At 32.9% G+C, this 18,073-nt stretch overlaps 1 protein-coding gene across 1 annotated transcript; it reads right to left on the reverse strand.

The window, feature by feature from the left end:
* Positions 1 to 560: 560 nt before the first annotated feature.
* Positions 561 to 7,774, reverse strand: LOC149182420 (uncharacterized). Its single transcript, XM_089418508.1, has 5 exons — positions 7,109 to 7,774; positions 1,783 to 1,873; positions 1,500 to 1,540; positions 1,188 to 1,328; positions 561 to 1,046 (listed from the first exon to the last, which is right to left on the reverse strand). Exons 1-5 carry the CDS (start codon positions 7,523 to 7,525, stop codon positions 885 to 887), a joined length of 852 nt encoding a protein of 283 aa, XP_089274634.1. The 5' UTR covers positions 7,526 to 7,774; the 3' UTR covers positions 561 to 884.
* Between the last annotated feature and the right edge of the window lie 10,299 nt (positions 7,775 to 18,073).

Below are 18,073 nucleotides of genomic sequence, written 5' to 3' on the forward strand. Positions count from 1 at the left end.
AATGTATTATCTCAAGTTGGTGAAAATGCTCATTATAACTTCAGCACAAGGAATAAAAAAAATAGACTCATTTTCTCAGATTATATTGGTCAAATCTATACACTCCCCTCTTCTATTAGTGAATGTATATCTCTTGTATATACCCATTTTTTACAAAGGAAAATGAAATTTAAGGTTTATAGTTATTGAAAAAAATAGACCTCAAGTTTAGAGAATTTAAGATAAAGAGGTTGTCTCATGTTAGGAATTTGTAATCCATGGATCTGCACAACTACCCTCTATTTTTCCAATTGAACTTCACACCTGACCAGTACTATAACAAGGTGATCATGAACACTTATTGAACGATTAATTTTTTGGTGTTGTTTATTGGGGAGGTTGACTAATAATCTGTCCACCAAGGTTCCATTCTTGGAATAACTACACCTCAGGCTAAGCACAGCCAAAGGTAGTTTTCTATTTGCAGTGCAACCCCTCTGGACATGATATGTCATTAAAAGAAAAAAAAATCATGTTCTATTCAGAACAGCTGCACATTTCATTTTAAAAACATGCTAAGAGACAAAAAATAATAATTTGACATCTTCATCAGAGTAGTTAACTTTCCAAAGAATTCACTTAATTGACTTCTTAAATAAACATTGCTTAATATTTAGACCACTTTAATATGATCACTAGTTTGCTGCTGACAAATGAACAATTTCTCAATGTTAATAATCATCTATAGTTCCTATTGTTTTCGACGTTGGAGGACAAAAATGCATGTGGATGTCTCAACAACTTGTTAAGTGCCACTCATTCATGATTTTCTCTTAAACGTCACCCTTAAGAATGCCCTGGATCTTCCTTGAGGGGAATCGATTTTCTTAATGCTTCTTATTTTCTTATTGCTTCTTATCACATAATGGTATCCCAAAAGTATCATAAATCCAGTCCAATGGAGAGGTGTGACTGTAGGGGCTAAATGTCAAAACATACATTTTGCATGCATGAGGCTTCACTGATGCTGTAAGGTTGTTTTTATGATTAGCTGCCAGAGTTCTGTGCTGTAATATCCACACAGAGAAGACTATCAGTGAAATAACAAAAAATGTCACTTGCAACTGAGAATTAAGTATAACGGACACGCCACTGATAACCATCCTAAAATGTTTATGTGCAACTCTGGACATGTAGATGAAATTTACCTTCCATAAGTTCCTGACTTTGGCAGAAATAGAAGAGTGAAGTCCAATGTCTTTCCAATGTGCTGTGATCATTGCTCTTGATGAACTTCTATTCCATAAAACTATAACAATACAGTTGTTCGAAAGTGGACCAGCCCAAACCTGCATTGTCCTCCCAAGCTACAGTGAGAATGTGGGTGCTTAATAAACAGAGTTATATTTGATCCCAAACTTCATCAGATCAAAATGAAAATCATTGAGCTTAAAGATTTAGGCACAAGTAAGATTTATATTGAGGAAAAATGAGTATTTGAATGGAACGGATGTGATTACCTCAAGATCACCATTTTGCCTCACTTCTCTCCCTTGTACTCCTAGTGGGTATGCACAGAGCAAGATAGTTCATGCTCAAATTTGAAGAAACTTATTGCAACAGACCGACAGAACAAGATAGTTCATGCTCAAATTTGAAGAAACTTATTGCAACAGACTGACAGAAAAGAATCTTCAATTATTTTGGATCTTTTCTTTAGAGTGTTCTGCAAATGGAAATGAAGCCACTTCTGCTTTCGTATAGATGCATTTTATTCCCTCAGAGATTTGAGAAAGGACACACCTTGATTGACTGCAATGACTGCTTTATTGCCAAGGATCTTCAACATTTTATCACTCAAAAATCTCACATCACAACCGATCAGCAGAGGTGCCTAAATCCCAAAACAGAAACGTAAAGAGATTCAATCAATCCACTCAGAAACCCATTTGATGAGAAGTCAGATTGGAACAATACATTGAAATTCCATGAAATGTACTGAAATCAGTTAGGTCCTTAAAAAAATTCTTCTACTAGTAATGAGCAGAAATCTGTAACTTTAGTCTGGATGATTTCTAGAAGTTAGGAGCCTACGAGCAAAGAATCATCCCTAAGACATTGGCATGTTGAATACCTTCATAAGAGCCCAAATGCTGAAATGTGAGCGGTACTCATCTGTAGTCATGTTGCCATTCCCAACCTCTAACATGTCCGGATCTGAAGATATGGGAAAACGTACAAGGTGTCCAAAGAAATTAACAGAGGACAACATTTATAAATCGTTTAATTTCCTTTAGTCACATACAATGTTTCAAATAACGCTTGTAATGATCTGGAATCGGTTGATGGTATTTATAGCGGTTGTTGAAGTAAGAAGTGTATGATAAAAAGATAAAGCTACTAATAATTCTCTGATCTAGATGTTGTTGAGCCTATATGGCAAAAGCATAACATGCTAGGTCTCTGTAGGGAGAGGGAATTTGTGTGACTGCGTCTTCTTGATATGCATTTATCTTGATTCATGATGAAATAACAGCAACTAAAGTCATGACCAAATGATGGTAAACATTTGATAAAAGTAACCAATGTTGCAAAGAACATACTAATCAATTTCGCTAGCTACAAAACTGCATTCGGCCCTCCTTCGTTGATGATTAATCTCTGAATTTCAGCACCTATCTACCTGAAGCCCTTCGCATGACTGAAGCTGCCAGTGGAGAATTTCGGCCTGCATATCTAAGGTGTCATCCAAGTATTTTTCATTCTGGTCTAGGGAGATCAAAGTTTGTAATTGAAGGATCTGTAAGGATTGATAAAATGTGGAGCAGTTTCGGCCCTATAATAGAGAAAATCTCTAAATAAGATCAAGGTAACATGACATTGATCTAAGTGTATTATGTTGCCTAACCTCAGGTAGTTGTCCCTCAATAGTATAGTCAAAAGACTTGATCAGATATGTGTGATTTAGGACGATTCCTGAGTAGTATTGCTAAAGATTTATCATTGTGATCCGACCTTATGTTTAACCTTTCACAGTGGATCTGAAAGGCATGTCTACAACCCTTCTATAGGGAACCTTTTCTGCCTTAGTGGTGACCTAACCAGTGACCTTGTGAAGTCCCGAGGTTTATGTTTGTGGCATCATGGCATGATCCTGAATAAAGTTAAGAAGGTTTCCAGGTATGAGTAGAAGATGTACTGATATTCAAAATACCTATGGGAGGATATATGGCCAATATATTTAATCTGTATGCAAAGAAACATTTGAAAAAAGGAAGCATGATCTCATCACAATTATAGTAACTACATCAGGGGGTTGTCTAATAAAGAAGGGTATTATATTAAGATTGTCGCTAAAGCGTAGATTTGTAATTACACCAAAATTCAGTAATCATAGAGACGTTGATGTGAAAGGAAAACATTTATGTAGCATATGCAGCCAAGTAATCTTCTTGGAACGAGATTCGGGAATAGTTTGGGCTCATGATTATCTTCTTGGGTTATGCTTCTGGTAGGGTTTCGTTGGGTTTTCTCAAGCCCCTTTTCACAGACAGCTCTAAAGAAGTTCACACTCAGATTCTTGACTATTTCCTGAAGCAGATCAAATTCAACCCGGACTGTATTTTGGGCATACCTCTGCAATGCAAGTTCAAAAAAATTCGTTGATCTGAAGGGTTACTCTGTTTGACTTTTAGCTGGTTCTCAAATTCCTTAACAAATTTCTGATGCTCTGTAATAATCACAGCCTCTTCTGAACACCCTAGATATATTTTTAAAGTTGCTCGTGGTACAGATTCTTGACTATTTCCTGAAGTAGATCAAATTCAACCAGGACTGTATTTTGGGCATACCTCTGCAATGAAAGTTCAGAAAAATTCATTGATCTGAAGGGTTACTTTGTTTGGCTTTGAACGGGTCCTCAAATTCCCTAACAAATTTCTAAGGCTCTGTAATAATCACAGCCTCTTTTGAACACCTTAAATATATTTTTAAAGTTGCTCGTGTTACAACAACCCCTATTTTGGTGAAGGTTCTTAGAATGTACTACAAGGAAAATCTGAAGTCTTCTCTGGAAATTTTCTACACCCTCAAAGGACATGTCTGAAGTTCTAAAGTTAAATGATTAAATGGGCTATATGCTCTATTTTTCCTTCTTATACACAATCTAATTTTAGTTGAGGATAAGACCTAGTTTGTGGACCAACAACATTCCTAGATTGTTTATGGTGTCAATAGAAGGACAACTTAGAACTTTGCATAAGTTATTGTAAGGGACAAGGGCGATAAAAGTAACCAATGTTGCAAAGAACATACTAATCAATTTCGCTAGCTACAAAACTGCATTCGGCCCTCCTTCTTTGATGATTAATATTTGAATTTTAGCACCTATCTACCTGAAGCCTTTTGCATGACTGAAGCGGCCAGTGGAGAATTTCAGCCTGCATATCTAAGGTGTCATCCAAGTATTTTTCATTCTGGTCTAGGGAGATCAAAGTTTGTAATTGAAGGATCTGTAAGGATTGATAAAATGTGGAGCAGTTTCAGCCCTATAATAGAGAAAATCTCTAAATAAGATCAAGGTAACATGACATTGATCTAAGTGTATTATGTTGCCTAACCTCAGGTAGTTGTCCCTCAACAGTATAGTCAAAAGACTTGATCAGATATGTGTGATTTAGGACGATTCCTAAGTAGCATTACTAAAGATCTATCATTGTGATCTGACCTTATGTTTAACCTTTCATAGTGGATCTGAAAGGCATGTCTACAAACCTTCAATAGGGAACCGTTTCTGCCTTAGTGGTGACCTAACCAGTGACCTTGTGAAGTCCTGAGGTTTATGTTTGTGGCATCATGGCATGGTCCTGAATAAAGTTATGAAGGTTTCCAGGTATGAGTAGAAGATTTACTGATATTCAAAATACCTATGGGAGGATATATGGCCAATATATTTAATCTGTATGCAAAGAAATATTTGAAAAAAGGAAGCATGATCTCATCACAATTATAGTAACTACCTCAGGGGTTTGTCTAATAAACAAGGGTATTATATTAAGATTGTCGCTAAAGCGCAGATTTGTAATTACACCAAAATTCAGTAATCATAGAGACGTTGATCTGAAAGGAAAACATTTATGTAGCATATGCAGCCAAGTAATCTTCTTGGAACGAGATTCAGGAATAGTTTGGGCTCATGATTATATTCTTGGGTTATGCTTCTGGTAGGGTTTCATTGGGTTTTCTCAAGCCCCTTTTCACAGACAGCCCTAAAGAAGTTCACACTCAGATTCTTGACTATTTCCTGAAGCAGATCAAATTCAACCAGGACTGTATTTTGGGCATACCTCTACAATGCAAGTTCAGAAAAATTCGTTGATCTGAAGGGTTACTCTGTTTGACTTTTAGCTGGTTCTCAAATTCCTTAACAAATTTCTGAGGCTCTGTAATAATCACAGCCTCCTCTGAACACCTTAAATATATTTTTAAAGTTGCTCGTGGTACAGATTCTTAACTATTTCCTGAAGCAGATCAAATTCAACCAGGACTGTATTTTGGGCATACCTCTGCAATGCAAGTTCAGAAAAATTCGTTGATCTCAAGGGTTACTCTGTTTGGCTTTTAGATGGTCCTCAAATTCCTTAACAAATTTCTGAGGCTCTGTAATAATCACAGCCTCTTTTTAACACCTTAAATATATTTTTAAAGTTGCTCGTGGTACAACAACCCCTATTCTGGTGAAGGTTCTTGGAATGTACTACAAGGTAAATCTGAAGTCTTCTCTAGAAATTTCTGGCACCCTCAAAGGACATGTCTGAAGTTCTGAAGTTAAATGATTAAATGGACTATACGCTCTATTTTGCCTTCTTATACAGAGTTTGATTTTAGTTGAGTATAAGACCTAGTTTGTGGACCAGCAACATTCCTAGATTGTTTATGGTGTCAATAGAAGGAAAAATTAGAACTTTTCATAAGGTATTGTAAGGGACAAGGGCGATAAAAGTAACCAATGTTGCAAAGAACATACTAATCAATTTTGCTAGCTAAAAACTGCATTCGGCCCTCCTTCAATGATTGATCTCTGAATTTCAGCACCTATCTAGCTGAAGCCCTTCGCATGACTGAAGTTGCCTGTGGAGAATTTCGGCCTGCATATCTAAGGTGTCATCCAAGTATTTTTTCGGTCTGGTCTAGGGAGATCAAACTTTGTAATTGAAGGATCTGTAAGGATCGATAAAATGTGGAGCAGTTTCGGCCCTATAATAGAGAAAATCTCTGAATAAGATCAAGGCAACATGACGTTGATCTAAGTCTATTATGTTGCCTAACCTCATGTATTTGTCCCTCAACAGTAGCACTGCTAAGGATCTATCGTTGTGATCCAACCTTATGTTTAACCTTTGATAGTGGATCTGAAAGGCATGTCTACAACCCTTCTATAGGGCACCTTTTCTACCTTAGCGGTGACCTAACCAGTGACCTTGTGAAGTCCAGAGGTTTATGTTTGTGGCATCATGGCATGATCTTGAATAATGTTTTGAAGGTTTCCAGGTATGAGTAGAAGGGGTACTGATATTCAAATTACCTATGGGAGGATATATGGCCAGTATATTTAATCTGTATATAAAGAAACATTTTACAAAACGAAGCATGATCTCATCACAATTATAGTAACTACCTCAGGGGTGAGGTGTGGGGAAGTGACCAATCCCAAACTCACCATGATCTAAAAAAACTAAGATCAAATAATTGCAGTTAATCATTCAGGAAGAAGAACCTTGTTCAAAACAAAGGAATCATTGGTTTAATGGTGAGGTCAACGAAGTTTTAACCTATAACCCAATGAATGAGATGAGATTCCAGATGAATAGGTCAGCTCAAATTCCATGAAAATTTGGCAGAATGACTACCTCTCAAACCTTGCAGAGAAATTAAAGGAAGTCTGCTCTACGAGGTGCAACCCCTTGGGCCATATTTCTCAAAGCACTTAAGGAAAAAAGAGAACAAAAAAAGGGACAACAATTCAATGATCAGCTTTCACAGGGTGGATCAAGACTAAACTTATGACATAGGTTTATCCTTAGATCAGGAGAATACTTTTAATACACAAAACCAAAAATCCAATACTAACCTCCTGCACGAACCTCACATAATCTGTCAACAGAAGTGGGTTAACAGGATCTGCTTGCAACATTTTCTTATAGTAAGAATCTGTGTTATTGGAATCTGATCCAAATCCTCCTCCTCTCTCCATACCTTCCTCCACCAGACGACTCACCTCTATTTTCATCGCCAAATCCTCCATTACCAGAACCAGTCTCAGTCTTAGATCCAACAACAGCCCTATCTCACACCGAAGCCAATCTAGTACCTCTATATACCCTATCACCGGTCCAATTCTAAATCCTCCTTCTAGATACAAAAAGCCCCTCACCTCCATGTATTCCACTGACTGCCATGAGTTTTTCCGGAGATTCTCCAGGGCTCTGAAACCCAATTGAAATTGGGCTATTAAAATCCTCTTCCAAAGACTCGTCCAATAAGCCATTGATCAGAAAAAATTCTGTAGAGGGACTTTCACTGAGGTCCAAACAACCAGAACCCCTCCTTACCCTCTCCCTGCTTGAACAGGCATTAGGCAATGGGTCATGTAAATCAGCTTCATATAGCGTACTTACAAATCTGGGTTGTGCATCATGATGAACCCACTTCAAATCGGCAACATCTAATTGGGTCAAATGAACATATATGCACGCACTCAATTCTGATTCAGGTTGAATCCCAATAAGGGAATTCAATGCAGGGTATATGACCTGTTTGAAGCAAACTGACCTGTTTGAAGCAAACCATTTCTGCAATGAATGTGTAACCACTTTGATCGAACGATTGAAATTTTTGCAATCGTCTAACATATGATCGTGTGGTGCACAAAGATGACAGGTGGGCAGAGAGGGGAGTTGATTTCAGAGGGGAACGCCTTACGGCGTAAATATAGTTTTTACATAATATATAAAATAAAATAAATTAATTTATTAATCAAAATATGAAATAATAAAATAAATAAATACATAATTAAAATCCTTAAATGTGTATGATATTCAATCATATAATTATATATAATTTCAATATTATTATATGATGTAATATTAAATGTGGAAATAAACTTATATAAACATTTTATTTTAATATATATGTTTAATGAGTTGGAAATGAAAATTTAGCAAATTCTGTTTTATTATTTTAATTATACACTTTTCAAATAATATTTTAATTTATTATTATTATTATTATTTAATCATTAGGTTAATAAATTGATTAAACTAATAAAATACATAAATTTTAGATTTAATTTACATTTCATGATGGTTTATGTTTATTTTTTTATTTAATATATTTTTAAATATATTAATATTACAGCTTATATTTTATTTCAAACTTTTACATAATATTACAAATTATATTTTATTTCTGAATTTTCAATTATGTGAAATGAGGAAAAAGATTTTTGGAATTACTAAATATTTACATTTTCATTTTTATTTTCAGTTATATGCATTTTCATATTGAAATATTTTCAATTTATTTAGTTTTTTAATTATTTTCTCCGAATATTTAAGGATGAATGTATAAAGATGGTTTATATTTTTGGGTCAAATGTGGAGATGAAATTTCAAAATTTTATTCTTTTATTGAATTGAAGCTCTCAAGGTTCATATAATACTTGTGAATTTTGATTTTGAGTAAGAAGATAATTTGTGGAGAATTATGTTGTTGTCCTAATGGTAATTTTTGCAAAAACATTTAGTGTAGAAATTCCTTGTAGATTCAAACTGCTTATGTAATTTTCTAAAACAAAAGACTTAAATCTACATTACTTATCAGTAGAAACAATTAATCCATCGAGAAATCATGAATCATACAAGAGAAAGAATTGAATAAACACATTACACAATGATTTCCTAGGGAAAACCATAGCTAAAAACCCTTGTTATGTATATTGCATTAATCAGTAAATATGAAAAGATTACAATGCTTTTCTCAAGCTCGAGCAACCTATGGACTATCTCTATCTGTCTCACTACTTCCTAGGCTGACTTTGGCTAACACTTAGCCAATTTCATAGCCTTCCAAGCTCCTACTTCCTTACGTTGTTCAATGAAGAATTAGGCCCCTATTTAAAAATAATTTTCTTCCATTGGATTGTGCAGTTCTTTTAGGCTCTTCCTCTGAATGCATGCACTACCCGTAAAATTCAGATGATCATACAACTGATAGTACACTGTCCCTGAACTCCATTCTCAATTGGGTCTTTCTCAGATATGACATGCATGAGTTAAGTATGAGTGAATCTTCAGTTTACCGGTTGATCACTCCAGGCAACACCACAATTGAATGTAGGCAACACCACACTACTTGACTACAGGAAGTACCACACTATACTTCAGGCAACACCACATTGCACTTCAGGCAACACCACATTTCTAGGCCTCCCATTAGTTCCTCCAACAGTTGGAACTATTTTAAGTGACTTTAACTCAGTTAAATTGGAATAATTAATTACAACTAAAAATAAACTCAACTAGGGCTCCGATAATGTAGGAGACACTCTACACGACTCTAGTTAGACCCTCAACTCGAATTAACTAAGCCAACTAAGTCAAATTAACATAGTTAACTAATACAAGTTGTCATGAGATGTGGAATTACAATTTTATTCCCAATTTAATTCAAGGAAAACATTAAATTAGAATTTTTTTTGATGCTATTTTCAACATTTTTTGTTACTATTTTCAACATTTACTGTTGTATAATATGTCAAATTTTCATTAAATGAAATGTTTTTCCTTGCAAATTTTCACACATCTTAAGAGGTATGTGTGTGTTTGCATAGTATAACTTAGTCTAAAATGTGTGTGTGTGTGAATGATATATGCAACAGTGTAATTTTTAAATATTTCAATTGCATTTTGTAAACAATTTTTTTTTCAACTATTTAAATAAATTGAAAACCAAGAGTAGCGTTTTGAAGAGTCGTAAATGAAGATAGTGGTATTTTTTGAATTTTTTTCATTGTGTATATTTTATGTTATTAATTTTTTATCTAGCCTTTTTAAAATTGTCCAAGAAAATTCAAGCATTATGTTTAAAAGAAATTAGATGAAAATATCATATGAATTTGAAAATTTCAAATTCAAATGCCATTGGATAGAGGGTTCCTTCATGAATCCACTATGATCAACTCCACCACCTAAGGACAAACATTTCCCTAAGTCTCCTAGGATACAAAATTGTGTTGCAGAGAAATTTGCAGAAGGGGTGCTAAAATTGTGATTTTTAGGACGTCAGAAGCTCGATTTAGCACTTAAATTTTAAATTCAAATAGCTCAACCAAGGGTTTCCTAAACCCTCAATCGAGCCATTTACATGGTTAATCAAGGGCTTGATAAAGCTATATGGCTCAATTGATCCTCTGTAAAAAAAATCAAATCCTTATGTGAATCCCATAATTTAGATTTTAGAATCAACATTGATCTAAAATTCAATCCATCAATAATTTAATCTAGTTGATATGATATTATTTTACTAAAATTGAAAATCCAACTAGATCTAGGTTATGAACAATATTAGAACCTTTTCTTCTTCTTCTTCTTCTTCTTCTTCTTCTTCTTCTTTTTATTATTATTATTTTTAGTTTTTTTATGTTATCGCGTCAAGAGGCACATTCGATAGCCCAGTATGAGAGCAATGAGTGAGTATTTCTGTCCGTGCTAAAAATATACCTTATCATATACCTTGAAATTAAAGGGATCATAAATTTACCTTCCACAAAAGTTTTTACCACGTGAAAATTCAAAATTAAAATTAAATTTTTACCACATTAAAATTCCAAATTTTTATTATAATTTTTGTTATCATGTCATGTAGAAACCTCATTAAATCTAATATTAATATTAAATTATTATTAATAATAAATAATGAAATCTGATATTAGTATTAAAAATTTAATATTAATATTTTAATATTAAATTTATTAATTTAGGATTAATATAATATTAAATTTAATATAATATAAAAAATTGTTATATTATAATATATACTAATATATTAGGATGTATATTAGCTCCAAATATATACGGGAGGGAAGAAAAAAGACCTAGAGTGATAGAGGTGGAGACATAGAGGGAGTGACAAGGGACATATGGAGATAAAATGAGGGATAGAGAAGAGGAGTAGTGAAGAAAGAGAGAAGGAGAGGGGAGAGAGAGGGAGAGAAGGGTAATAGAGAGGGGGGGATACAAAGATAGATAGAGGGAGAGGAGGAGAGAGTGGAATAAAAAGAGAGGGAGAGAGAGGTGGAGTTGGAGGAAAAGATAGGGAGGGAAGAAGAAATACACATAGAGAGAGAAAGATGGGGAGAGAGAGAGAGGGGAGTGACAACGGAGAGATTGAGTGAGAGTATGTATATTTGGGGGTGAGATAGAAAGACAAAGAATTAGAGGTGGAAATAAGGGGGAAAAAGAATGAGCGGGGGAGGGAGATAGTGACAGAGTTGGAGGGGAGAGAGAGAGAGAGAGAGAGAGAGAGAGAGATGAGGGGGAGATACAGAGGGAGGTGGGAGAAAAATATTGAGAGATGAAGGAAGAGAGAGACTATTTGAGAGGGAAGGAGAGATAGAGATAGAGTCATAGGAGGGAGAGAGGGACGTAAAAATAAAGACATAGAGAGATAAAGGTGAAGATAGAGAGGGAGTGACAATGGAGATGGAAAGAGAGGGAGAGAGAGGGAGAGTGGAGAGTAGAAGGGGAGCGAGATAGAAGTGGAGAGAGAGGGATATATATCTATATATATATATATATATATATATATATATATATATATATATATATGGAGAAACAATGTGTATGTTTGCAGGGTGATATAGAGAGATGAAGGAGGAGAGGCACAGGGAGATAAACAAACAAATGGAAGAGAGAGAGAGGGAAGAAGAGAGAGATAGAGGGAGGGAGGGAGGGAGGGAGGGAGGGAGGGAGCATGTGTGTTTGGAGGGGTGAGATTAGAGTGAAAAATAAGGGGAGATGGAGAGAGATATAGATATAGATGGAGGGGGGAGAGAAAGGGAAGAAAATTCTTTGCACTAAATGCATTGATTTCAATGTAGATATTGATTTCTTGCACTAGATGCATTGATCTCTGTCTAGATGTTTATATCTAATTCTATTTGATTTCTTGTATTAGATGCATTGATTTCATTAAAGATGTTAATTTCTAGTCATGTTTGATTTCTTGCATTAGATGCATTGATTTAAGTGTAGTTGTTGATTCCTAATCCTATTTTATTGCTAGCACTAGATACATTGATTTCAATGTATATGTTGATTTCTAATCCTATTTAATTGCTTGTATTAGATGCATTGATTTCTTATTTCTAATCCTATTTGATTGTTTGTATTGGATGCATTGATTTTAGTGTAGATGTTTATTTCTCATCCTATTTGATTACTTTCATTAGATGCATTGATTTCAGAGAAGATGTTGATTTCTGATTTGATGTAACTAGATGTATGGTGTACATTAATTTCAAGGTAATTAAATTAACATTATGCATTGATTTTAGTGTAAGCACAAAAAAAATATTGACGATGTGCATTGATTTCTATGTTACAGTGATTCAACCATAAATAAAATAATTGAATTTTCTTCTCAAATAAGATGTTCACTTAATTGAAATATTTGTTTCCTCAAACTATAAACTATTTGTAATTAAATACATATTATTCTCATTTTCCATGCTTCATATTGGATTGTAAAAAGTGCAAAACACACACACACACACACACATCATGTTATGACTAAGCTCTTGTAGATAACCTCAAATGAACTAACATCGAATAAAACTTATTTGTAACTTTTACATCTCCACATTTTTTAAAATTGAATAAAACTTATTTCAATCATATTTGAGTTTTTTAAAAATTGAATAAAAGCTATTTTAATCATAAGGAATTGATTGAAATACTTGGATAGCTAAGTAAATTTAGGAAAGTTGATAGTATTATATAAAATTATAGAAATGCTATCATATATTATTTTTTTTACTTACATTAAATTCCAATATGATTGACTTATATCATGTTATGACAAAACTCTTGTAGATAATATCAAAAGAAATAATATTGAATAAAACTTATTTGTTGTTTACATGACATCTTTTAAAACTAAATAAAACTTATTTCAATCCTATTTGTGTTTTTTAATTGAACCTTGAGATAAGAAATTGATTGAAATACTTAAAAAAGTTGTCCATGCAATAGTATATGGGTGTGTCACTAAAAAATTCATATAGCTATATATATATATATATATATATATATATATATATATATATATGGGTGACTTTAAAATTTAAATAATTTATTTTTAAAATTGAATTGTAATAACATACATATTGATTTCCCTAAAAGACATTTTCTACAAGCCAATAAGAAGCATATTTGTAATTATTTCCATGCTCAATATTAAAATGATACATGATATATTTTAGTTCATTTTAGGTATCAAAGTGATTTGTATCATAGTAATATTCTACTTATATCATATTATTACTAAGCTCTCGTATATGACCTCAAAATAAATAAAATAGAATAAAACTTATTTGTTGTTTAGAAGAAATCTTTTAAAATTGAATAAAACTTATTTCAATTTCATTTGTGTTTTTTAATTGAACCTAATGAGATAGCCAAGTAAATTTAGGAAAGTTCATATTTAGTTATATATAAAATTATAGGAACATCTTTCATTAATTATTTTTGGTATATTATATTCCAATACATATGAATTAAATACCATGTTATGACTAAGTTGTTGTAGATGACCTCAAAATAAATAAAATTGAATAAAGCGTATTTGTTTCTTACCAAACATCTTTTAAAATTGAATTTAAAACTTATTTAATTCTTATTTGTCTTTTTAATTCAACCATCATATATTTTAGTTCATTTTAAGTATCAAAGTGACTTGCATCATAACTTAATATTATACTTATTTTCTTAGTCTATGAAACTAAAAATGAAAACTCTTATATTTTTTAATAAAAGTTATAGTATGTAGAGTTTTTTCAAACTAGTGAAATAATTTTAACAAATCCATAAACTTCAAAATTTAATGAACGACCATAAACAAGATTAATACAAATCCATAAACTGAAATAATGAATGTATTAGTAAATTGTCCATATGAAAATATATACAAATTACAAATATCACATGAACATTTATAAATTGAAATAATAAGCATATATAAACTGAAATAATGTTCATGTACATCCATAAACTGTCCATGTATGAAAATATACAAAGTATGTATCACATGTGAATGTGCCCTATGAAATGGGTCTAAAAATATATAAATTATCCACTCTAAGTACCACCAGAAAGCCTATGCAAGTTCCACTGCATAAAGTAAGTGTCCATAATCTGGTACTACAATATAACACATCCAAATTCAAGCTAATTAGATCATTATTTGTACAAAATAAAAAATATGGAAATAAATTATTTTGAACCACATTTTTAATTATATATATGAATCTACTAACCTCACTCGAGTCCAAATCCAAGTCATATAGGAGGGGTTCTCATGAATATGTGTTTGGTGCTCCCCTATTTGTGGCTTAAATATTTGGGCTTGCATTGATTGACCCACATCGTCAATTCCTCTATACCCAACATCCCACTCACGCGTCCACATAACTATGACATTGATAATACTCTACATAGGGGCCTGCGTACACAATGGAAAGGGAATTTTTTAATTAGTCTACAAATTGATTAACATGCATGTAACTTAAAAAATAAAATTGAAATCTTAGGAATAAAAAAGTTTACCTCAACTACTAGTCCATGTGGTTGTACATAGTGACTCCCCTCCACATGAGTGTTATGAGATGGAGGTGGAGGTGGCAGTGGACGAGAATCCATGGAAACATGCACTGGTGGAGGATGGTTGGCTGATCAAGTTCCCCCTCACATGACCTATAAGCTCATCCATGTAACTGGAGTCCTGTGTCTACATGTTATTTAACGATAATGGTAAAAAATTTCATGTGTATATATCTGTGTGTGTGTGTGTGTGTTTGTACGTAGTTTGTTTCACATAAGTCATGCACCCTCCAAGTGTCACAGATGACATCATGACACATACATGCATATGAAAAAAGTTGGTCAATGAGTAGACTTGCGAGAAATGAATCATCATATAATGGTAATGGTAGGTCATGAGATAATAGTGGTGGTTTGCTAATCTCTCCATGCAATGTGACATATGCACTGACTAATTTCATCTACATGTTATCTAAAATGCTATCCCTAGTCTCAACACTGAGTTGTGACGACTCCTCTATCTCTATCAATAATACCACGCTTCGAAACAATAGTGGCAATAATATCAGAGGTGGTGGTACATGCATAGGGTCCCTATGAGTCCCTTCATGATCATAGGTACATCCCAAGCCAGATCCATGATAACGAGATCTAGTATCAGTGTAATCCAACCTCATATGTAGCTCTAACTTTGCATATATATGCTTGAAAAAATAAAAGGGGACCTGGTCATGGTGGGGGGATTGGCCCCAAGCTCTAATGAATCGATCATACACAAAAGGGGTTGCATCAAAATTCTTAAAATATTTGAGTGGAATCAAACCTTTATGTCTGACAGATCAATCCAGAGGGATGTCAAACAACTCCCCTAGAACATCAATGTTCCTGGTGGCTTCTTTCACCACTTCAAAATATGTGGACCTCTAACCTCATGCCTCCTAATTCTCTGTATCAAATGTAGGAGGTGGATCTATGGGCTTGACCTATGGTATATCGTGATCAACCTATTAATGCTATCTAACATCAAAGGAAAACTATGCCTAGTAGGTGAACTAGCAGGCATTTTGTGCAACTCTCGTGTGATCCATCTACCCTCGGTTGTAACATCCTCCAATGTTATACTAGCTATAGCACCGTCCCATGGAGGGATCAACGTTGCACTATCATCCGCAACTTCACCCTGTTAAGGGTCTGCAAATTATAAACATAATTTAACATATATATTTAACAAACTAGAAGCATAATAACATATACATTAAATTCAAACACATCAGTTGAAGATGATTTAAAAATTAAAGACAATTTCAAGAAATAAACAAAAAAAGTTTAAAGAGAGCTTTAAAATGCAGGAGGTGTACTTGCAACAAGTGAAGAAGGTCCACTATTAGTAGCATGATCATGAGCAGAGACAAAAACAATGCCTTTGATACTTTGATTGGTGTCAGAGGGAGGATCTATGAGTTGAAAACACACTCTGGGTGGGCTATGTGATCTATCACGAGCCTGACCATGTATAGCAGATTCCCCGACACTCTAGTGTCCTGCAGTTGGGGGTCATATAGGAGATGCCTCTGCATATTACATATAATACATATAAACTAATCCAAAAAAAAATGTTGACTAAACTATTAAATATAATACTAATATTACATATAATACATATAAACTAATCCAAGAAAAAAATGTTGACTTAGAAAGAATGTTGATAAGAAAACCATTTCTAAACTCAAGTAGAATAATCTAGCATGAAGTCCTAAACTTTAGAGTCCATTTTTTGATAATTTATCAACCAAAGTATTGAGTTCCATGTAAACACAATCGAAAGAAGTGATCAAATATACCTTCACACTTTTTTCCATTTCTAAATAATTAATTTTATTCATAGGGCATAAATATGTAAATATATATGTAAAAAATTGAAATAAACTTATTTGCAAAACTAATAAAATTTCATGCCAACCAAATACTCCAATAGACTTTAAATTCTTATAATGTTTGACTTTGACATATGACATGTACTAGGTGCAAGCACATGAAGACAATGTTTCTTGTACAACACATTACATAATGAAACAATATGGTACAATTTAAAAAAAATTCAAAATACTTTTATTTACTTTAAATGCACTTTTCATGATGGATTTAATGTATCTATCAACAATGTATTGTTGAAACTTGAACTTATATATATAGTTAAATGTTATATATGTGTGTGTGTGTGTTTTGTTTTAAATAGTTATATTATATTAAATACCATAATTATAATTATATTATGTTATAGTTATGTGGTACATCTTATGCTATATATATATATATATATAGATATATTATTTAAGTAATTAATTTTTTAAAACTAATTGTTCTATATTTATTATTAAAAAAATAAATAAAATATAAATTAATTTAAATTTAAAATAAAATTTATTATTGATAAATAGAGGTTCACCATGAGTAACCATATTTATCATGTAAATCTCAAGCTCCTAATTCATTTATTTATTAGTTATAGTTTGACTATTTTCTATTTCAAAGTTTTTTTGGGTATATTTTCGGTCAAATTTGTTCGAAATTTAAAATGCATTTTAAATTAAAAAATATATTTATCTATTCTTTGAAAACTTATTTCACTAAATTCCTAACGAAAAACTTTAAAACCTAAAATAATTAGAAAATAAAGTTTTTACCATTCAAAATTAGAAAATATTCATAATAAACAAGTTACCATTGCCAGTAAGAAAAAATTCAAATCCTAAACTATGGTTCTTTTAGTGGTTTCAAAGTGTTTTCTTGGTGGTTTTTTGTGGTTTCCTAGGTTGTTTTCTGTTGTTTTGAAGGGTGTTTTTTGGTGGTTTTCATGGTTTTCTATGGTATTTTTTTTTCAAATTAATTTATTTAATTTTCCAAGAAAAATTAAATAAAAAAGACAAAAAAGATAGGAAACCTACCTTGGCTTGAGCCTCGTAGATGTTGGTGGGGTTGTTGGTGAGGTTGGTTGGATTGCTTCATGGTTCAATTACTTTATCGAGCTTCAATACACTCGGTCGAGCCTTAATGTCTCAATGAAGCTCCTATTTGCCCAATGCAAAAATGACTTTTGTAGACTGGAGTCGTGTGTTTTAATAGAAAATAGTGGTAATTCTTGATCGAGCCATAATGATCGATTGAGGGTTTTTTTAAAAACCTCAATCGAGTTAATTTTTTAGTGCTCAAGGAGCTCG

Source organism: Pinus tabuliformis, chromosome 3_2 (assembly GCF_031772625.1).
Source record: "Pinus tabuliformis cultivar Carrire ecotype Pingquan chromosome 3_2, CPIR1, whole genome shotgun sequence".
Lineage (NCBI taxonomy): Eukaryota > Viridiplantae > Streptophyta > Pinopsida > Pinales > Pinaceae > Pinus > Pinus tabuliformis.

Bases quoted from the DNA above. Each gene is read 5' to 3' on its own strand.
- LOC149182420 (XM_089418508.1), bottom strand. From the start codon at position 7,525: ATGGCTTATTGGACGAGTCTTTGGAAGAGGATTTTAATAGCCCAATTT. The intron at 1,329-1,499 runs GTAATCACATCC...AGGACAATGCAG, and splicing joins GGCAAAATGGTGATCTTGAG to GTTTGGGCTGGTCCACTTTC. The intron at 1,047-1,187 runs GTAAATTTCATC...TGGATATTACAG, and splicing joins AAGTCAGGAACTTATGGAAG to CACAGAACTCTGGCAGCTAA.